General features: G+C 39.7%; 2 protein-coding genes across 2 annotated transcripts; both read left to right on the forward strand.

Annotated features, from left to right (window-relative positions):
* Positions 1–369: 369 nt before the first annotated feature.
* On the forward strand, positions 370–12,324 carry dyrk4 (dual-specificity tyrosine-(Y)-phosphorylation regulated kinase 4). The gene is made up of 14 exons (XM_083917069.1): positions 370–515; positions 2,935–3,018; positions 4,702–4,854; positions 5,084–5,234; positions 5,460–5,623; positions 6,444–6,580; positions 7,343–7,483; positions 8,276–8,414; positions 8,644–8,725; positions 8,843–9,015; positions 10,085–10,145; positions 10,312–10,441; positions 10,591–10,727; positions 11,326–12,324. The coding sequence occupies exons 1-14, from the start codon at positions 492–494 to the stop codon at positions 11,601–11,603; spliced, it is 1,854 nt and encodes a 617-aa protein (XP_083773195.1). The 5' UTR covers positions 370–491; the 3' UTR covers positions 11,604–12,324.
* A 2,079-nt stretch (positions 12,325–14,403) lies between these two features.
* ndufa9a (NADH:ubiquinone oxidoreductase subunit A9a) lies at positions 14,404–22,017 on the forward strand. The gene is made up of 11 exons (XM_083916285.1): positions 14,404–14,486; positions 15,550–15,723; positions 16,096–16,193; positions 16,290–16,381; positions 17,278–17,419; positions 19,049–19,151; positions 19,402–19,472; positions 20,904–20,980; positions 21,126–21,221; positions 21,571–21,637; positions 21,745–22,017. Exons 1-11 carry the CDS (start codon positions 14,432–14,434, stop codon positions 21,913–21,915), a joined length of 1,146 nt encoding a protein of 381 aa, XP_083772411.1. The 5' UTR covers positions 14,404–14,431; the 3' UTR covers positions 21,916–22,017.
* The last annotated feature ends 824 nt before the right edge of the window (positions 22,018–22,841 follow it).

A 22,841-nucleotide genomic window follows, 5' to 3' on the forward strand; every position in this document is an offset into this window, starting at 1 on the left:
AATGTAGCCACGACGTGCGTGCGTCGGTGTGAACCCTCTCTGTACAGCGTCGGTGTTGGAGAGCGCATCACTTCACGGCACGGTGTAGGTGGACGACAGCAGAAGGATAAAAAATCCATCCTATATCGGGAAAGCCCCAGCTGTCAGCGCCAGAAACCTGAACAGGTGGCTCCCTCGGTGTCTTAGCAGACACGCGTCAAGGCGCAGAGACCTTCAACAGCTTGTCTAGCTCGCTAATCTCCTCTCTGACGACAGCAAATGTGCGCGTAAAACCGGGAGTACGGCAGCTTTGGGTCAGTGGATCTCATCAGTCATCGGGATTGTACTCATCACTGTTGGTTCAGTCCTCTTCACGAAGTTGTTGAAAGTGCATCTCGGTTTTGAGGCTGGATTGACAAAGTTGGATACAATGACTCTTTCTTGGATTTCATAATCTCTCCTGTGTGTTTGGATTGTCAAGCAGCTGCAAAGGTTCACACTGAGAACACAGCATGTTGCCAGAAATAAATAACAAGGTGAGACGCTATGATTTGTTAGCACGTGATTTGATTTGATTGGTTGGTAAAACACCTATCTTGGTTCATTGTATGACTGCAGTACTCTGGTTTTTAGTTAGTCTGTTTGAAAGCAATGATTGTCAATCAGGATGTCTCTATGGTTTTCTAATAATGGCATTTTCTGCTTATCTTTTCAATTTGAGAGCAAATATTGTCATCACCATACTTTATCTACCATAGAATGATGTTGATGTCATTTTGATGTTTCTCCATTTCTTGTAGTAAATTTAAAGATGTCCTTTATTTTACTTTACATGGATTAAGAATGTGTTTTGCTCAGATAGGTGCATCCCTCCAGGCTAAATCCATTTTTGTGAGAACCCCTCCTCAGGTATCCTTTTAAAATGATAAACTCAAATAAAAGTCTACCATTTACTGTACTCTCCATCGGTAGGTATTCTCACTTTGGAATTAGTCCCATTTTCTCTTCTACAATTTTTCCACACTCAAATGCTTATTTTTGTATTCCGCCCCCTTTCTCCTGACCTGGTGCCAAGTTATGATGAAAAATATGATCCATTTCTATTTCAGTCGTTTCGCCTACTTATTTCAGTATTTGTTGTGCTGACAGATTCTGTAAATCTATATGTGTTGTGGTGTATTTTTCACACCTTACATGGAAACTGTTGTAAATTTAACCCCTTGCCATTTTTGGAAAAATAATTTCAGCCTTTTTTTCTGTTTTAGTGCGGAAAGTAAGAAAAACTGTAATATTTGCACTGGCAAACTACTTGTAACTACCCTAATGACCACCACTCATTTTGATCACATGGATTGATGAGTGATTGTCCTTTGGTCACATTTGATGCCAGCAGGAAAGAGCCTGCATGAATACATTTAAAAAAAAATGACTGTGCATGCCTGACAGCTGATAGTGTGAGTGGGCACAGTGTTACAGCTTGTTGATGTTTACCCTCAGTTACTCCTGGTTTTATTGCTTTGCTGACCCTCTGGCCAACTGACCCCTGAGGACCCAAAGCTGTTCTCACACCCCTGCTGTGATGATCCCATCTCTAGAAAAGAGCCCCAGTCACACTGATACAGTCTGCACTGCTCCTGACTTCTGCTTCCGTGTCTTCACTTTCATTCATCTATTTATGTAACTTTATTTAAACTTGTTGGCACACTCAGAGCAAATGCCACGTTTTATATGTGTTTCATTTGTGCCAAGTGTAAATAGACTGGATTTATTTACAGAGAAACAATGTAGCATATCATGCAATTAAAGTATATTCACTAGTGTGTTTGAAGTATTATGTTTTTTCCTTTCTTGTGCAAACTGGAATTTTAGGTTACAGATATCGACACTGATTCATATTTAACCCCTGCTGTTTTGGATTTTAAAAATGCCATTATTTAATGTTTTAATAACAGAGGTGAAAAATATAGACATCTGTGCACTTGGCACATGTTATTATGTCTCTGGGTGGCAAAGTGCTCATTAGTCAGGCTTACAGTAGTCCTTTACAGGTGATGTTTCAGAAGCCAACTTCCACGATGACCTACATGGCTCCTGCTGTCACTCAAAGTGCTCCTGAGATTTTAGCATCACTAGCCTACATTATTGTATCATACCCTTCTTTGGCTTTATATTGTTTGCATGTCTCTTAGGATTATATCAACTTTATCAGCTGAGGTTGCGTTTGCTTCTCAATCAGAGGTTAAGTATAAGATTATGATTGGGAAGATGTTTCCTATCCAGCACCTGTGGACTAAACCTCACCCAGCCTGGCTCCCTCCCTGACTGCCAGGCTGGCCGACTGAGTTTAGCACGTATCCCCATATGGGGCTAAGCTTTATTTGACCCATATGGTGTCACCCAACACAGCTGCGCGCTGATTAATAAGGCACGTGTAAGCTGGCTTGGTGTCGGAGAGAATCGTGCTGAATCCTTTCAAATGCGTGTGGTACTTCTTTTTTTAGAATATCCGGAACTCTTTTGCTTAATTTCACAGGCACGTGTGCACCTACTGCCAGACACATGGCTATGCATATGTTCACACACCTTCAAAAACCAGCAGGTACACAGAGAACACTGGGTAGTGTGAGGGCCGTTGTTGCTGGGTTTTTCACAGAAGTAATCTATTTTAAGATCATAGTGCATTATTTCTGCTAGTCTTGCTGCAATCTTGCTCAGCTGCCCACAGGCTGTGTGCTTCTGAACGCACTGGAGGATACAGGCAGCATGAACACAAGAAGCAATTGCATTATTACTATTATTCATTATTGCTTATGACTGCTTTAGTACATCTCTTTTGGTGTTGGGTTGCTAAATCTCTCATAAGGTATGATGTCATGCACAAAAATGTACATATGTGACCGCATATGTATCTCAGCTTGTAGCACGTTTTATTAATTGCACTCGTTCCTCCCACAGACATCACGACCTGAGGCCTTCCCTCAACCTCACAGACTCCCAGCAGAAGGCAACCGCCTTGGAACAAACCGACCCTGCTCACAGGTCAGCACTTCCCCTCTGCAAGATGTTGTAGCAGCTGACCCCTTACCCAGAACATGTATCGACAATGGCATCTCTTCCCTTAGCGTTTGAGTTACTTGAGGCGTGCTTGATTATTTTGTCATCAGCTGAAAACATTGCTTAAGAGGTAATATTGCTAATTTTCTTTTTCTTTTGTTTTTTAATACACATGCCGTGAGCTACACCAGAATGCCTTTTCCTCGAAATAAAAGGCTTTGGCATGCATTAAAGAGACTTATCATGTTGTTTTGAATATTGACAGAGCAGCTGCTTAGAAAATAAACGCCTCGCTAAAGCATGTCTGTTGTTATCTTCACAATTGAGGTCATCTATATTGACTTTATTTAAGGAAAAGAACAATGTGGTGTAACGCATCACTGATTTCTTTTGATACAAGTGCAGCTTATTTAAGCTGCATGCCCCCCAGTTATGTACAGGCATGTAACTGTGTTTACTTCCTTTGCCTGTTGTGGCAGGTGCGTGCAACTATATTTAGCCCTATCTCTATGCGTCACAACCAAGTTGGCAGATCCTGCAGCAGCTCTTAACACGTGAGATGAAATATCAGAACTATCTACGTACCGTGTGGGTTGGAATATTTGTTTCTTGGAATGCTGTTAATAATTAATTTGAAATAATTTATGTTGCCAAGGGTTACTTGATATCATATAGGATATAAAGATAGCTTTGTTTTCTTTTCTTTTTTTCACCAGAAATTCGAGTGAACTTGCAGCTCAATGTAATTGCAGAGTGAAAACATTGCTTAAATATGCTCTATAATGCCCCTCTTGACACAGATACATGTCAGTGGGATATCTCATTTTTCACAGAGAACTTGACATAGGACAAAGGTCTAATTTTGCCCATCATTGCCAGGGCTGAACCTTGCAAGGCTGTGACACATGTAATCATGCTCTCGGAGTAAGCATGATGGCAGCCAGTGAAAAGCAGGTTGCTGCTCTTCACCTCCCCCACAGAGCCACCACAGACAGACTCTGTCAGAACCCACCCTCACAGGCTTTGTCCCCATTCCACTCTCAAGCTGATCAGTAATTCCAGCCGCTACCTGCTGGGGGTCCTGGCCAACTGAGCCTCCGCAGACAAAGTGCACGTGAAAAGAAATATACGGAGAACACACCTAAAAACTGACGAACTGCAGCCTTACACAGACACATACCCGTGAAAAAAGGAAAGGGGCTGTACCAAGCTTGTAAGCTATACAGTGTATAGCACACACACACACACACACACACACACACACACACACACACACACACTCTCTCTCTGTAGATACCTTTGTAGTGTGTAGATGTGCTGTTGTTATTCTGTTGCACTGAAACACACAGTGGGTTATTCCCTACAGAAAAAAAGATCTTGAAAGCCGTAAAGCTTCTAGAAGTTGGCCAGTGTCTTTGTTAATTTCCCTGAATGTTCTCTTTTTTCCAACTAGACTGCAGTCTGCTTCATCAAAGTCTTAAGTCTTCACTGCTATTCATGTAGAGTTTGAAAAAGCCTAACTGAATGATTTTTTTGTTCCTCCATCATCTGACCCTATTTTATTTGTGTCCCTGTAAAGTATTTTCATGTTACTGTATCTATTGGTGTTTATAATGTGCACATATTTATTCAGGGCAGTACAATTAAAACAATCCCTCTCATTTACAGAAGTTTGGCCCTGGTGTAGGGACTCTGCCTCAGCTTGAGCCACCGATGGTCCAGGTAGTGGTCAGTAATGCCAAAAACCAACACCAGCAGTCGGACAATATCCTGCCCCAAATTGCCAACAAAGGGGGCCAAAACAACTATCAGACGCACCCGGTGAGACTCTCTTATGCCTGTGATATCCTACACTGGCATGATATTTTTGATGGGGAAAAAAAAGATTTGTTCATCAGTATTTTTCTACCGTAGTTTTTAGAACTTAAAACTGAGAAACAGCTTAGTAGTTTCAGAGACATGCTTCAACTTCTTGAAGGTCACACTGTAGCGTTACTTTGCTCATAAATACAAAGGGACTGTACTTACTCTGTGTGTGTTTATTGTACAGGATGAGAGGCCGAAGCCCACCCAGCAGTTCAGCACGCGGTTTGGCGCAGCAATGGATAAAGTGTCTGTCTCCCGCAGCAGCAAGATTTTCAGCAACAAGCTGGAGAAAGAGAGGGCATATGAGGGACAAAGGTTACCCATGTCCCCCATAGGTATGTAATTCTGGATAATAATACACCAGAATTAAAGGGATGTTATTTCCCATATTTAATCTTTTGGGTGTGTTCCAAATACAGGCATGTGACTAAGTAATAATTTTGATGCGGTAGAAATAGCATGCTAGCATTGAAGTCGACTGTTCACAATCCTCTGCTCTTTGCAGAGGTGTAATCAATATGATCGTGACTCATCCCACCCTCCTCCTCCTCTTGTTGCAGAGGCACTGAAGAACTTCCAGGACCGGCTGACAGAGTTTGAGCAGGAGGAAATCATGGACTACGCAGAGATCTGGTTCCTGGGTCTGGGCTCTCAGAAGATTGAGGGTTCCCAAGGAACACCGCAGAACTCTGGATATGATGATGAGCATGGAAGCTACGTCAGGGTAAGATGGGTGGTCTGTCACATGAACATCAAGTCTTTCTTTTTTTGTTTTGTTATTTTTGTGTGGTTAAGCAGTTACACACAGAGAAAGTCTTACTTGTCCCTTATGCCAAGTGTTTTTTTTATTTTTTTGATGAATGCCAAATAACGGTCCATTTACCTGCTTTGTTGTTGAAACGTAAGGCTGACAAAAACTTATAAAACAAATATCATGGAAAATAAACATTTTTGACTGAAAAAGAATTGCTGTTTTGCAACTCCCAAGACTTAGTTGTTAACATTTCCTAGAGGCACTTGAAGGCACCAAGAAAGAGTTTGCTGAACAGTTGCTAAAGCCAGCTGTGACAAAAAATAAAAGTGACTAAATGTCCCCTATAATTTTGTACTGTATCTAGAGCAAATTTGAAGAAAGTTGGTTTTCCTAAAGTGCTTTCAAGCCGACTAAGCTGAACTGTACATGACCAGATGCCTTCATATGACCTTAATCCAGCAGCCGCAGACATGAACCTGCCAGTCTGTTGCGCTGCTTCATTGTTTAATTCTGTACACAAAAACTAACTGAGGTCATCGAACCCTGCAACAACAGGACGAACTGTCTTGTATAAATCAGGTGACTGACAGGCAGTTATGTGTTAGACGGTGTAATGAATGAGCTGTTTAAGGCTGAGTGACTGACGATTGTTTCGACTCTTGTGTCTCTATTGAGGCTCATTTCACTGTCACAGGCTTGAACTACATTACAGGAAAGCAGAGTTAGTACTGTAGTACACAGCACACAGTCTGCTCAAATAGTCACGGTGCTCTTCCTCTTACTTTTCCAGGTGCTGCATGACCACATTGGCTACAGGTTTGAAGTGCTTGAAGTTATTGGGAAAGGCTCCTTTGGGCAGGTCCTGAAATGTCTGGACCACAAGACCAATGAACTCGTAGCCATTAAGATGATACGCAATAAGAAAAGGTACAAGTGATATATACTTGAATATTTCATTGTGATTCATTTCACTTCATTTTGTCCAAGTCACCTTTGATTGAACCTTTGCTGGAAAAGATCTTGAAATTATTAATCCAGAACATCTTTATAAATTACATCTCGTATTACTCTTGTATTTAAATTCCCCTATTCTTCACAAGATACCAGCAAAGAATAAGTTGTTTGTCACATTCAAAGAGTCCATTTTTGCATTCATTTGAGATCTGATGCCCCATTCGTTTTGAGTTTTTCCAACATGCCTGGGTCGCGATCACTTTACAGTTTAGGCGTCTGCCAAATCGTTGAGATCCTGATTTAGAATGATAGAAGTAGGCACCCTGTGGTGTTATCTTACCTGTCCTTAGGATCGCAGTGGCAGCGTCTGCCCCGAGTCCTGTAGGAGCAATCGGGTTTAATCGCCACTTCAATAATGCAGAAAACAACCACAGGACTATCTCAGGACAACTCTGCACTATGTTAGCCGATCTTATCTCTACCGGAGAGAAGATTGTGTATGGTTGACATAAAAAAATATCCAGGAATCGATGTGCTGGGAGAAACATTTTTATCAGAGAAAATCGTCAGCCAAAATTTTCAGATCCAAAAAAGGGTCCTAGTCTTTATCACCAACACATGCATTTATTTATTGTTCTGGCCCCGTAATACCTCAAAATTTATAAATAAATTATCTTGAAATCACAAGTAATATTTTTTGATGTCAGTTACCTAACACCTCCTGTAAATTTGTAGGTTTCATCACCAAGCTCTGGTTGAGCTGAAGATCCTGGATGTGATAAAGAGGAAGGACAAAGACAATCTCCACAACGTCATCCACATGAAGGAGTACTTTTACTTCCGAAATCACCTCTGCATCTCCTTTGAGCTTCTTGGGTTAGTACTGTCACACGTATTATGCCTTACATTATCATATTATTATTATTATTATTGTTATTATTATTATTATTATTACTGCAGACATTACTGTTAATCAAAGGTATTCAAGTTTAGCCACCTTTCCCCAGGTATAACAGCATGATTAGATCACTGAACTGTCTTATTAAAAGCTCTTCTCACTTGTCTCTATTCATCAATTCTAACACATCATGACCGCAGTCAATCAGGTGTTAAGTGATCACCTGTGCACCTTAAGCCGTCTGTGTTTTAGCGTGTATTGCCACTGATATCTATTTGAAGGGAGATCGTTCCGTGTATCACTCAGGCAGAATGACCTTTAGAGGACGTCTTGGACTGCCACCTTGTCTAACATTACTGTCACCGAATCCTTTAGTTAAGGCCTTCATTGGGGCCCTATCTCTTACCCTTTCTTGCTTCTTGGTGTGAAGGTTCCAGTTACACAGGCTAAAGAAGAGTATGCTTATTAGGGGTAGCAAGAAATAGCAGGGGGACACATGCTGTGCCTCTGTCTCCCTCTGAATGTGAGCACAATCATAGATTATTTAAGTATCTGCCTGACAGTCAGTGGCTGTTTTATTAAGGGTAATGTAAAGTGTAGAGTGACATCACACTTAGCAGCCTTCCTTTCTCAGAGTGATTATTTGTATATCTTTATGTATAGAAAAATTATCTAAAAGTATTGTAAAGGAAAAACAAATTATTTTATTTTTTTAATGTTTTAACAGCATTGTGAACTAAACACACATCCTATTTTGTTTCTTTTGTCAGAGTGAACTTGTACGAGCTCATCAAGAAAAACAACTTCCAGGGCTTCAGCCTCGCTCTCATCCGTCGCTTTACCCATGCTCTTCTCAGGTGCCTGCAGATGCTGCACAGGGAGAAAATAATCCACTGCGACCTTAAACCGGTACTGACCTAATAGTTTATTTTTGTCATATAGAATATACAACAGAATTTAAAATAAAGTCAACAAAACCTGGACCACCACAGTGCATTGAATCACTGTACAGCTGTTGATAATGTTGCAAAAAAAACTGAACGATAATGTGAATTTTGCTCCATCTTGCGGTGCAGCATAGTATTGCAGCAACATCATATAAAAGTGTTTGAATGTTTTTGCTTCTACTTGTGAACAGGAGAACATCCTTCTGTCTCAGAGAGGCCCCGGCAACATCAAGGTGGTTGACTTTGGATCAAGCTGTTATGAACAACAAAGGGGTAAGAGCATTAAACAGGACTGAGAGGATATGTAACAATACTTACTACGTCAGGATATTCAAAGAAATGATCCAAGGAACTTCTATCTTATATCCCTATCCTGTCTTTTCTTTTTAGTATACACGTATATCCAGAGTCGCTTCTACCGCTCTCCAGAGGTCATCCTGGGTCACCCATACAGCATGGCCATTGACATGTGGAGTCTGGGTTGCATCCTTGCTGAACTCTACACAGGCTATCCTCTCTTCCCAGGAGAGAGCGAAGTGGAGCAGATAGCCTGCATAATGGAGGTATGACATGGAAAGAATTGTGTGTCCACATTTATTGAGTTTATTTCATAGACTGAATAAAAAATGGACGTAGCCTCTCCGTCGAGTTCCGTTCTCTCAAATTGATCCAATCGTACTCGCCTCAGGGAGCCACCATCTTGTTGGACTCCTCCTAATTTTCTTTTTACCAAAAAAGGGCATTGATGTGATGTTGGGGGGGAGGGAGATACATCTGTCTGGCTGATGTATACTGGATTAGCCACATTAGCTCCACCACCCGGAAGCTAGGCTAACAGAACACACTGCTAGATAAACAGGAGTGTGAGACAATGTTGAGATTTTTTTTCTAGGGACAGGATTTTTTAGAGGGTAGAGACTGACACGGCGCTCTGTCTCTAGCAGAGATTACACCGGCTGCGCGAGTCGAGTAGAGGCACTCCCATGTCAGTCTAGTGAAAAACACACCGACTCCGGTACTCAAGTGCAGGCAGCCAGCGTTTATGATCTATGATTAATACAGTGTGTTCCTTAACCATCTGTTGGTATAGTTGATCAAAGATCCAACCATCTTGTCACCTATAGTAACACCACCACACGAATGGCCTCGGTCCAGGTCGAGAGGTCGGAGTTAGCATGCTGACCCTGACAACTAGCCTGCGAGGAGAAGTGAGGGCCAGGGGCTAGTTGTCACTCAAGAGGCCTCGCCTAATTATTCAGAAACTTTAACCTCCAATAAAATAAAAACTAGCCTGGCACAAAAAAATTCACCCCCCTCAGTGTTGTCATGGAGATATGACTTAAACATACAGACTAGAATATTTTTTTTCTACCAGGCCTTAAATGGGATTAACTATGCTATGAAAAACAACCTATTTAACATTGGGGTCAATGAAAAACTGCTCTATTGTGCAAACTACTGCTGGTGGACACTCGGAGAACTGCAGTTTTTGGCACTTCCTTATTGGATCAACCAGGAAGTCACTGTGGTGGGGGCTTAGTTTATTTTAAGTCTTACAAATAAAAATGCATAACGAATGCAGTTGAGTTGCTTCAGTGTGTTAATATTGTGTGTTGATATTTTGACTCACAGGTTCTTGGAATGCCTCCAAATGATTTTGTTCAGTCAGCATCGAGGAGGAGGTTGTTCTTTGGTGAGAATTTACCTTCAGTTTGAATTTACCTTCAGTTTTTTAATATCTTATTTGTGTGGGTATTGTTTATGTTGCACAGAAAACAATGTAGACTGTAGACTAAGATACTCTATAGGAAAATGCGCAGAGATGATTTATCAGTACTGTGTTTGATCATTGTGTGCAGACTCAAAAGGAAACCCCAGGAACATCACTAACAGCAAGGGTAAGAAGAGGAGACCCCACTCCAAGGAGCTGTCAGCTGTATTGAAAACGAATGATGCTTTGTTCCTAGACTTTATCAAACGCTGCCTCACGTAAGTCCACTTTAAACATCTGCTTTTCATTTATCTGTAATGGACTGCATGTGCCTTTTTAATTAAGTATGCTTCCGTGGTACTTTATTAAAGATCAATTAACAATCTCCACTTGCAGACTTAAATAATTATTCTGAATGTGATTCCAGTTGGGATCCAACAAAACGAATGACTCCAGATGAGGGGTTACAGCATGACTGGATCCTGGAGGGAAATTTCAACAAAATCCGGCCAAGAACCAGGCCGACAGTGAAGAAGGCCTCAGACAATGCAGCCAACAAGACTGGTAAGAGTACAGTCCATTTCATCATTCATACTTCATACAAGGACTAGACAATATGAAGATATACGTAGTAGTATATCATGAAAACTGTATAAAATGTTTATCACTTTACACCCTGATCCTCCACGTTATGTTCATTTTGCACTAAAGTTCCTAACTAAATGAGAAAATACTGAGAACTTTTCATTCCTATTTGATTCACACAGGAGTAAACATAATAGCCTTTACCATGTGGTTATTTCTCATAGACATTATTTATTTGTTTACCAGAAAACATGCTAAATTAAGTTAGTAATAAATATATACGGTATATTTATCAAGATATGAAATTACCTATATTAGGATAGAAGATTTCGGCCATATCATCCAGCCCTACTAAGACATGATAGATCTCATAGAGCATGTAAAAAATTATACAAACAGCTAAAATAGAGCGAAGACTTGCCTTACATCTATAAAATCTGTAGGGTCCAGGTTGAATGGGTATGTGCTGCTCACACTCAGAAACTATTCACTGAAGCCATAGGAGCAGTCATGACAACAGAGTTGTTTTGTATTCACCTTGGGCTGACATTTAATGTCCTTTGTCTCCATGGTACAGCCGAGAAGGTCAGCTCAGAGAGCAGCATTACTGACAAACTGCAGAGAGACGGTTTAGGAACAGGAACAAAGATGGTCCCTGCCGAGCGTCTGCGGCCCATCGGGGCCTCCGCGGAGGAGGAGGTGTGTGAGAATGAGGGCAAGCTCTCCACGGATACCAAGCAGCAAGAGGCAGGTGGAGAAAGGCCCGTTCACATCATCATCAAGCCTCAAGAGGAAGTGGGCACAGAGAGAATAGATAGCCAGGAGCCGTCTCGGTGTTTGCCCCCTATCATCTAACAGTCAAAGGGAACCGTGCTGCATTCATGACAAGTGGGAACTGTTGATCAGGCTCAGTGTCCCACTCCCCACCTGAAAGTGATTGAGTTGGTGAAGTGGAAGTAAATGAACAGCTGAGAAAAAGTGGCATTTGTTTGGCCCTGTACACATAGAAAATATAAAGGTCTTTTCAAATGTTCTCATTTACTACAAACACAGCCATGTTGCTTCTGTGTCTACATGACGTCATAAAACAACATGTTACAGGTAGTAAACAGATAAGTTCCCACATGACATGAACAAGAATTTGATGTATGGAGGGGGCACACTGATCATCAGAAAAGAGAGACATCTTCTATTTATTTAAGAATACAGTCATAGTTCGTTCTTTTCTTCTGTTGAACTTCTTCTGGAGGACTTAAGGTGCAGTTGCAGGCATTCTGTTTAAATGTATCACAATTGTAACACACAAGAATACACACGTTGAATTAATCAGATACCCATAGTAACATAGAACACATCTTTGCTGAGCATTGAAATCTTTGATAAACAGGTTAGACCATAAACACTTTTACATTTCTCAGTTTCCATGTTAAAAAACAAAGTAGGTGACTTTAAAGGGTGCATGGGTATGACATTGATCAAACCTTTATTTTTGTCTTTTGTTATTCTTTTTTGTCTTTTACACATTTTAGCATTACTTTCATGATGGCAAAATATTTTAAGAAGTGTGCAATGAAGGCTGAGCCAAAAAAGTTGTTTTTTTTAAATCATATAAACAAAGAAATAATTGTTATGTACTTTTTAATTGTAGAATTTAGTTGATGACATATTGGTTATTGATGATTTCATGTATTTATTATGGATTATGTTTGAGCTTATGTTTCATATTGGTTTAACAATTTAATTCAACAATCATAAAATATGTATTTGTAATAGAATGTATTGTATATATTACTGCTGTAATTTCCTATGTATGTGTTATACAGAACAAATGTTAAAAAATATTTCAGATATTTGTTGACGGTTTAGACAAGGTTTTACTTGTGTTGTTACTGTAAAATATTTTGTATGTTTCTGTTATTTGTTACATTTTTTTTTACATTAGAAACCATAAGACAATCCTTGTTATTGATAGTTTGTGCCTTGCAGTATTAGACATCTTGCACTTTACATTGTGTGTGTGTACACCTGGATTAGAACCCCTTGGATTCTTACCTGTCAAACAGACAAGGGTTCAGACAACCCTGCCAGGATCCCAATTTGATAAAATGATGTTTCATCTAATGTTACAGAATACTATGAAACAGTCGTTTAATTATTAACCATCCTTGTACAATTGATTTATGTCTTTAGTCACCAACAGAGATCGAATTCAAATTGAATATAGAGCTGTGCCCTCGCTATCTATTAACTAAGCAACAAGCGATCCCAAGAGGGTGGACTGAGTTGAAATAAGAAAAGTTATGTTTTTGTTATATGCATTTTTATGTCTTTTACTACAAAATAAAATGTTGTTTCAAAGAGCAAATGCTTTCATATTTAATCATTTTCATCCTCATTTTGTGTTTATGTTTCAGTAATTCAACTTGAAATGATACTGAAGCATTGTTGGCACATTGAGTCTGAATGAGACCACTACATAAACTGGGCTAGCCTATAAAGCTGTGTGGTTGTAAGCTGTAGTAATAGTTTCCACAGCCCGCTAAATAAAAACATAAACTGTGAATAAAACAGTCAAATCATTTCATAAACACCATTAGTTTTAACTAATTTTATCCCATTTTCTATTCCCTGTGCAGTTTGCCATCTACAAATGAAAGAAAAGGCGTATTGATATTGTTGTTTTTTAAAAGTTATTATTAAAAGGTATAACAAACATATAGCCTATACCCCTAAAATTGACTTGACCCTGAATCGTATTTAAAGGCTTATTTCGGTGGTGCCTTTGCCGAATAAAACATCCCCATCCTCTTCTCTCTGTACACCGGTCACTGGGCTCTGTTATTCACTCACATGGCTTTTCCTACCATGTCTATTCAGATAACACCCAACTCATTTGGCCCTTTTCAAAGTCTGAAACCCAGGTGGCAGCATGAATCTCTGGCTCTTTATCTAGACTCGTGTCTATGACATGTTGACATACAAACTTTTTGATTCTTTTGTATTTATAAGATCTTTTATGGATGAAAAAATAGATAAGTAAGAGGACAGAAGGGAAGGAGTGGGAGTCACTCACTGTGCAATAACTAAATCCACTGCTTAAGTGCGATAATCTAATCTTACTGCTTATTGCTGCTAATGTCATGTATCCACTGTATAAAACACAATGCCATATACACTCATATTTATTTTATCTTTATTTATCTATATGTATACTCTATACGTTTCTCTACACTTATCTGATTTAATTTTCTTTGTATTTTATTTGTATTCTTATCTATACTTATCTATATATATATATATATATATATATATATATATATATATATATATATATATATATTTATATCTATATGTTTATTTATATAGATATGTTTATTGTTTACTGTTTATTTTTTTATACCTCCTTATTAAGTTTTTTGGAAGCTGCTGGAAATTCATTTTCCTTGCGGGAGTCATCTCAAAGGGATCAATTATTTTTACATACCAAGGAGATACTTTGAGATTTTCATTATAATGACTTACAGGGTGTTTTTCTTTCATCACACTGGCGGAAATGGGCCATATTTTCCATACTTCCACATTTATGAGCTGTATTTTTGTTTCGAGTGTGCGCTCAGTGCGCCACTGTCGTAAAATGACGTGGTCGTGTATTTTGGCCCACACGATATGCCGTAGTTGGAAAGATGGCGGCCCTAGCACTGGTTAGCCGTCCTGCGAGTGTCCTTCCTAAGATATCAAGTAAGTATTGTCAATGCAGTTTGCATTTCATAATTACAGTAACGTCAAAGAGTACATTATCGTGAATTCAGATCTTTACACATATGCCACGCTAACCCAGGCTCACAGTTAGACTACACAGTCGGCTGCAGTGACCTTGCTAACAGGCTCGGCTAGTCACCTGCTAACAAGGACTTTAGCTAACTAATAGCTCACATTTGAAACTTTGAATAATTCTAATATCATCATCTACCTGACAATAAACCCCCCGCCTCGTTATGGATTGGCGTCAATAAGATGCTGAGCCTTATCCAAAGAGCGTTGGCTGTGTCAGTTTCTTGAGGCTATTTTGACGTGACGTCTGGCTTAAGACATGAGCTGTTTTGTTACTCTGGAAATGCAACAACTGCTGTAGGTGTCTCACTGACACATTTGTTTTACAGTAACGATGCTGACCATAATTTGCGTCTTTACAGTGACACTGAACTAGCTTTAGCTCTGCATGTTAAAACGTTGATAATGTGCTATTCATCCACCCGCACATTCTGAGGTTCTGTTAATAATTGTGTTATTCGTAAGGAAGCGTGCAGCGTTTTAGGATCCCTTCTTGCTCATGTGTTGATGATTTCCATCTGGTCAGTGCATGGAATAGTTTCCTGTTTCCTGTGTCCTTTACACTACTTTGTAGTGCGTGTAAGGAGAGAAAGAGAATAAATTACAATGTAAACAAAGCAAGGAATGCAATGAAGCAGTGCCATACAATGTCCGTAGAATTTTAGATTTCCATACAAGTTTATTGCTAATTCAGTAGCAATGTTCAGCCCCACATTGTCAGCATTAATAATCTACAGTTATAGAGAACTCGAGGCTGCAGTTTGCTGTGAAATGTATTATGTTATCTGCCTCTCAGTATTAATGCCACACGATTTAAGCACAACACAAACCTCTATTAAAACAGTACGTTCCACAAAAAATGAATTTATATATATGGTTTTATTGCTTTATTTTAGTTTCAGCAAGGCTTTCCAATCTTACCGCCTGATGTTGATCAAACTGCCTATCTTCCCCCTTCTCTTCTCAACAGGTAGCTGCTCTCCTGCTTTATTGTCAGCTGCCTCTGTCACCACTGTCCAGCAGAGAAAACAGCACCATGCTGTCGTCCCCAAAGGGAAAGGAGGACGTTCCTCCTCCAGTGGTATAGCTGCAACAGTGTTTGGTGCCACAGGTTTTCTGGGCCGATACATAGTCAACAGGCTGGGTGAGTTATGTATAAAATATAGCCTAAATACTAATGTTAAGTTATAAGCACACTAATATTTACTTCATATTCAGTATAGGTGTGTATGTTCTTTGAACTGATGCTTGTAAAAATCATATCCTGTATCCAATACACCACATAAGATCTGATCTCAGCTATGAGTAATTTTGTTTTGAATGTTGTCTGAGACATTATCCCATTAAGGAAGTACTACACTAAAATTATGATCAACTCAATTTCTACATTGGTACTTTGACTTGTATTCGTTAAATGCAGTTTATTAGGGCGCACTTAGTGGTCCTTCTGCAAGTTCATGACACAAAGATGTGACAAAGACGTGATTGTATGTGTTTATTTACTGATCATTTGCAGGTCGTAGTGGCTCGCAGGTTGTAGTCCCACACCGCTGTGATCAGTATGACATCATGTACCTGAAGCCCATGGGTGATCTTGGACAAATCATTTTCATGGTAAGATATACACAGACAAACTTTTGATCTGTAGGTACGTACAAATTTAGAGCCTTACGTTAAATGCACATGTGTTGTCTCTGTCTTGTTTTGCAGGACTGGGATGCCAGGAACAAAGACTCCATCAAACGAGCTTTGGAGCACTCTAATGTTGTCATCAACCTAGTGGGCAGAGAGTGGGAGACAAGGTACACATATAGGCTTGTAAAATGTCCTAAAGCATCTGGGGCCGTACTCTTAAAGATTCCTAGTCATAAGAGTTGCTCCTAGTGACATAATCCTAAGAAAATTCTTAGAATTATGATTATGAATTTCTCCTCAAAGTTGAGACTAAATCCTAGTAAAGATAAACATTATTCATAAAGCATATTAACCCTCAAGAGCGTTTCTAAGGTGAAAACTGTCAGGAGTATGGAAGATGTCTTTTAAGTTGATGAAATGCTACATATTAGATCGTGCAGGAATTATGTTTGTGGTCAATCTCAATAGAGATGCGCTCACATCTCCCAGCTGATGTCACAACGGAATATCACCATTATTGAAAGTGATAACAACACTATGATATTTGGCACCTGAATTTACTTCTACTTTTACTACTGCGCATTGGAACTTTGGCTTTGTGCTGCAGATTTTATTATTTCATTGTGCTTTTATATAGGTTACATATGTGTTATGCATTTATATAGTGGTAGTGATTTATATAGGGTGACAAGTTCAGCCATCCGTGAGGAACTCAGAGTAGAGCCAGTTGAGGTGGTTCGGGTATCTAGTAAGGATGCTCCCTGGGTGCCTCCCTAGGGAGGTGTTCCAGGCACGTCCAGCTGGGAGGAGGCCTCGGGCAAGACCCAGGACCAAGTGGAGAGATTATATCTCCACACTGGCCTGGGCTCGGAATGCCCCAGTTAGAGCTGGTTAATGTGGCCCGGGAAAGGGAAGTTTGGGGTCCCCTGCTAGAGCTGATGCCCCAGCGACCCAACCCCGGATACGCGGTTGAAGATGAGTTGTAGGTAAATGACATTGCTGTATGGGCGTGTGGATTGTAAGTAAGCATTCACATGAAAGTTTTTCTCCTCTTTGTGTACAGCAACTATCGCTTTGAGGATGTCTTCGTGACCATCCCTCAGCAGATTGCCAAGGCAGCCAGAGAAGCTGGCATCAAAAAGTTTGTCCACATGTCCCACCTGAACGCTGACATACGCAGCCAGTCCAAATACCTGAGGAACAAGGTAAAGGGCTGTTTCGGAACATACTGCGCAGTCAAACAGTGTGTACATTAGGGGTGGAACGGTTCACAAAATCCACTGTTCGGTTCATATCACGGTTTTGGGGTCACGTTTTTTTCCTAATAATAAAAGAAAAAAATTAATCAGATATTCTTAATGACATGTCATGCAATCATGCAAAAACTGAAATAATGAGGCAGCTTGTTTAGGGATTACTGTAACAATCTCAAATGAAAGTGAAGTGAGATTTTGAAACAGTAGGAGACACATTGCTACATTTACCCATTTATACTAAGTTGGCAAAAAGGTAAACAATCATTTGCCTTCTAGGTAAGAATATAAACACTTTTACATTATCAAATTGTAGAAGAAATGAAGAAAATAGGTTTTCTTTCACTAAAATACACACAAACAGCAGTCACTGAACTGACTGAAATAGGCTACATCAGGGCTGTTCAATTCATTTGGAATTGGGGCCCCGTGACTAAAATTATCCAAAATAAGGGGCCGGAAAAATATGAGCATCACATTAATGGATATTGTAAAACACTACAGTGACATAGGAGTACATACAGTATATTGTCTTTATTTTATCAATGTAAATATTAGTCATGACCTCAAAGTGCAACAAGCTTATCAAAAAACAATCCTTGTTGAATGAACAAACCTGTGAACCACAGGTTTGCACTTCATTATTGGACTAAAGTAAAGTTTGAGGCTCTTGTCCTTTACTTGAGTATTTTATTTACATGCTACTTTATACTTCTGTTCCACTAAAAAACAGTGGAGACATTCTACTTTTTACTCCACTACATTTATCTGATTACTTCACTAACTAGTTACTTTACCAAGCTGACAAGTACATATGAAACATTAGTTTATTCATCAAAAACTGGACTGACACAAATGAACGTAACATAAATGAGTCGGACCAGTCCCATCCTGGTCAGATGCGTACATGAACTGATGAAGCCTCTTGGATGAAACGTCTTCCTAGACAAATAACCAAGTCCAGTTGCTTTTGACTGAAATTGCTTTGAGGATAACGATGACCTGGACAAATGAGAATATTCACAGGCTTATAAATGCAGAGTAGCATGATTTTTATCAACTTCTCATCTTTACACACAGATATGGCTGCAAAGTAAACACTGGCTTCACAGTGAAAGAAACAAAAACTTCTCTGTCTGTTCTCTGGTGAACTTTTTTCTTTTTTCAGAGTAGAAAGAGACATTGATGTGGTGATTTAACCACAGAAACGAACAAACAGAGCGGAGCTTAGCGAGCTTTTGCCAAGAGGATTCAGAAACCCGCGAAGAAGAGCGTAGCGGAAGCGTGCGTAGCGTTGTGGCCGTGTGCCTACAGGGCGCGCATGGAGCAAGTCTCCCGGCGCGCCGGGATTTGATGCGCTGAGACGCAGCGCTGAGACGGATATGAGAGAGGACAGCGGTCATGAAGGCTTACGCTACGTTGCACCTCATAAACCGAACGGTACACACGTGTACCGAACCGTGACATGCGTACCGAACGGGACAGATTTTTCCGGTAAACCGTTTCCACCCCTAGTATACATGTTTAAGTCATTTCAGGTTAACTCGGTTGATCATTGTGTAAAATGTTCCTTTATCATAGGCTGTAGGAGAGACAGCAGTGAGAGATGAGTTCCCTGACGCAATCATCATGAAGCCCTCTGAGATCTTTGGGAGGGAGGACAGATTCTTCAACTATTATGCAAGTAAGACAGTTGAAAGTGGGCGATGGGAATGTGACACATTTGTGAATGTTGCCATGCTCTTTCAGTGATTTGGTTGTTGTGTATTTAGTTTCGTGAAAATTGCATTGTCTTCTCTTCATCTTCTTCAAGCACAAGTGGAGCTATTGCTAAAAAACAATTTGACCATTTGTTTCACAGTATTGAAAATGTTCCCTTTGATACTAACAGTGAACAGCTAACCAGTGAAAATGTGTCTTTAATCCTTTATCAGACATGCGCTGGTTTGGGAGTGCTATTCCACTCATATCTATGGGGAAGGAGACTGTGAAGCAGCCAGTTTATGTAAGTTTGTTGAATGGAAGCAGCTATTCTTTTGTTTTCCCTTATAATACATTTTAACTTCTAGAATTAATTTCTAAAATTTGGTGTGGGGCTGGTTAATAATAACCAGAACAACAGAAAATGATTATGAGGCAGCTGATTCTGTGTTCGTTTTCTAACTGGAGGATACTTCTGCATTTGACAACAGGAATATGGCAAGCAGTTTTAAAGCACAAAACTGTTTTAATGTTTCTTGGACCTGTACTCCTGTTGCTAATCCTTAGCCTTGTTTTCCCATGTAAGAGTCGTATTCAAATTTTGTGTCATCATCCAAGTTATATTGGTTATAAGCAATGTTAAAGCAAATGTTGTCCAGTCACAATGGCCCTCATGCACAAATAGAAGGAAAAGTCACACTTTTCCCACAGTGTTTTGACGCAAACGGGTCCTAACAAAGCGTCCACGTGTGACGAGTTGGGAGGAGAACAGGTTGTTTCCTCTGGAGTGACAGTGGTGAAAACAGAGGGTTGGGCAGCTATAACTGAGGCAATGAATACTGTGTCCACTGAGCTACGAGTGTGGCTCCTGTAAAAACAAATGGTTAGACATTGAAAATTGATGCAATGTGGGAAAAAAAACAGGAAAAAAAGGAAACCGGTGGAGGACAAGCACTGAGAGACTCGCTGCAATTATTGTAATAATTATAGTTGAATATTTTAATTAATATTATTGATGGGGATGAAAGGACATCAATTTCATAGTTATTTAATACAGGTACTGTACATTAGTATATCGACTGTTAAATCTATTCAAAACGATTTTTTAATGGTAGCGGTTTTAATATACTATCCATTTATTAAAAGTGGTGGAAGGAGTACTCAGTTATACCAGAAGATATATTCTGTTATAATTAAAGTCCTGCATTCCAGATACTTAAAATTATTAGCAGAAGAACTTAAAGACCAAAAAGTAAAAACACTACATCACTTACACCTGTATTGTTTGATTATAATTATTGATGCATTAATGTGTTCATCTATCTATAAAAGAAAGGAACGTCTCTCTGTATGTCAGTGGCTCAAATATCTTTGCAGATCAGGTTCAGAGTGACCTAAGATTTTCCACATGGCTTCCACATGACACAATGGTGTGCGACCTGGATTTAGTTTCGACCAAAAATACAAAAGATATCATTATTAAATCGTAAAGAATTCCAAATTGGCCCACATTTGTCAGAGGCAGTTATACATTTATTCGCAGGGTACAATGTGAAATGTGTGTGTACGCACTGTTTGTGAGTGAGGCCCATTGTACTTTTTAAACAAACTGATTAACTTGGAGTTCCAGTATTTTCTCTTGTCCCATTTTGTCTAAAGGAAACAATACACACTGAATAACTCAGTGAATGTGCTTGTTAAAAGAACCCAACCAACCCTCTCTTTTCTCCCTCAGGTGGTGGATGTGGCCAAGGCCATTATCAATGCTCTCCGAGACCCTGACGCTAATGGAAAGACATATGCATTAGTTGGGTAGGTGGTCAGCACTAGGAGGAATAGAAAACCTTGTGTCAGCATATGTTGGTCTGCGGCTCATGTCGTGTATTGATACAAAGCACAGATTTACAAAAACGAGGGCTCTTGCTTATAAATAGTTGTTGTCCTGTTTTCTCTATAGTCCCAACCGTTACCTTCTTCATGACCTGGTTGGGTACATCTACGCCGTGGCACACAGACCTTTTGTGGCCTACCCACTGCCCCGCCCACTATATCAGTAAGTGTGTTATATATGTTTTCTACATTTTCCAGAGATAAGGAACCTAACTCAAGCATTTGACAATACACAAAGGCATGTTGCAAAATGAAACAAATGATATGGGTAATTGTAGATTGCAGTGTGTATGCCCATGTGTGCTACAGCACTAACACATCATGAGCAGTTTTTAGAGGTGTTTCACACAGAGCTAATACTAACCCATGGCTAGTGTGTCACTACCAACCCACTCTTAAAAATGTTTCACCCCAGGGCCTCTAGTAATCAAAACCACTACAAAGGTCTCTTTGGTGGCGTTTTTTTATACCACTGCAAAATAATGTGAAAGCTTTTGTTTTTTTCTTTGCAGCCTTGCTGCTCGGTTTTTCTCAGTGAGCCCATTTGAACCCTGGACAACCGCAGACAAAGTGGACAGGGTAAGGCAACCAAGATCTTACTTTTAACTTGAAACTTGATGTTTTGAGAATCGTGCAACCAACTGTGGAGCCTCTTCAGCCAAATGTACTACGCTTTTATTTTCCAGTTTCACACAACAGACCTGAAGTACCCAGGACTTCCTGGTCTGGAAGATCTTGGTATCACTCCTTCCTCTGTAGAACAAAAGGCAATTGAGATTCTGCGTCGCCATCGCCGATATCGTTACCTGGAAGCTGACCTGGATGAGACAAAGCCAGCCAAGACTGTCAACTATTAAACTACCAACAACACCAAGGCAGCCAGAGGATGTCAGTACCTCTGATTGTTTGGTCTTTATCTATATTCTGTACATAAATTAATAAAATGGTCCTCTAAGGTTTATTTTGAGTGTTTTTCTTGTTTGCTCTGTCATGTTTCTATGACTATCATTACATTTCACCCGTTCATTTTCACCACATAAAATAAACTTTTACATTTCAAAAACACATGATCCCCGTGAAGGAAAAGATCTATTTTCCATCAAGACAACAGCAAACTTTATTAACAAAAATGTAAATGTCCTGGAGAGGTTAAGTATGGGTTCTGACCTATATACAATTGAGAAATTTAACAGTACATTTTTAAAGAAAGCTACAGTGTAAAAGCAGTCAAGTTGCATAGGTAATAAACAAGTAAAAAGCCATATTGTATACAATAAAATAAAACTGCTAGACTATGACGACAGAAAAGACCACGATACACTGTAGCCTGACCCAGAATCAAGGCTGCCATTGATACCAGAGATAGCCTTATGTTGTAAAACAATAAAACCTGCTCAAATCAGGGTAGACAGAATGTGCTTTGTAAGCCTCAGTAAATATTGTGTACTTGAAAGTGTACTTTGAAACCTTGATTATATCGTTAGCTTGATAGTGTGTCCACCTCCACCCTCAGGTCAGAAAGGTACTGACTATAACTAGCTTTTGTTGTAAAGCAGTGTTGACTGTTCTTATGCCAGCATCCTTTTTTCCTTTGTTGATTATCAAACAACTTTAAACTGAAAGCCATTTAACGTGCATATGGTATGATACGTTAGCTTTGAGATAAGATGTGCCTTATTGTACAACTTAAACTGTAACGTTGCTGGCATAGAGAGAATGGCATTGATTGTGATCCTTCAGTGAGAAACCACAATGAAGACTTTTGTGCGAAAAGCTGGATTAA

The sequence above is a fragment of the Echiichthys vipera genome (assembly GCF_963691815.1).
Source record: "Echiichthys vipera genome assembly, chromosome: 7".
Lineage (NCBI taxonomy): Eukaryota > Metazoa > Chordata > Actinopteri > Perciformes > Trachinidae > Echiichthys > Echiichthys vipera.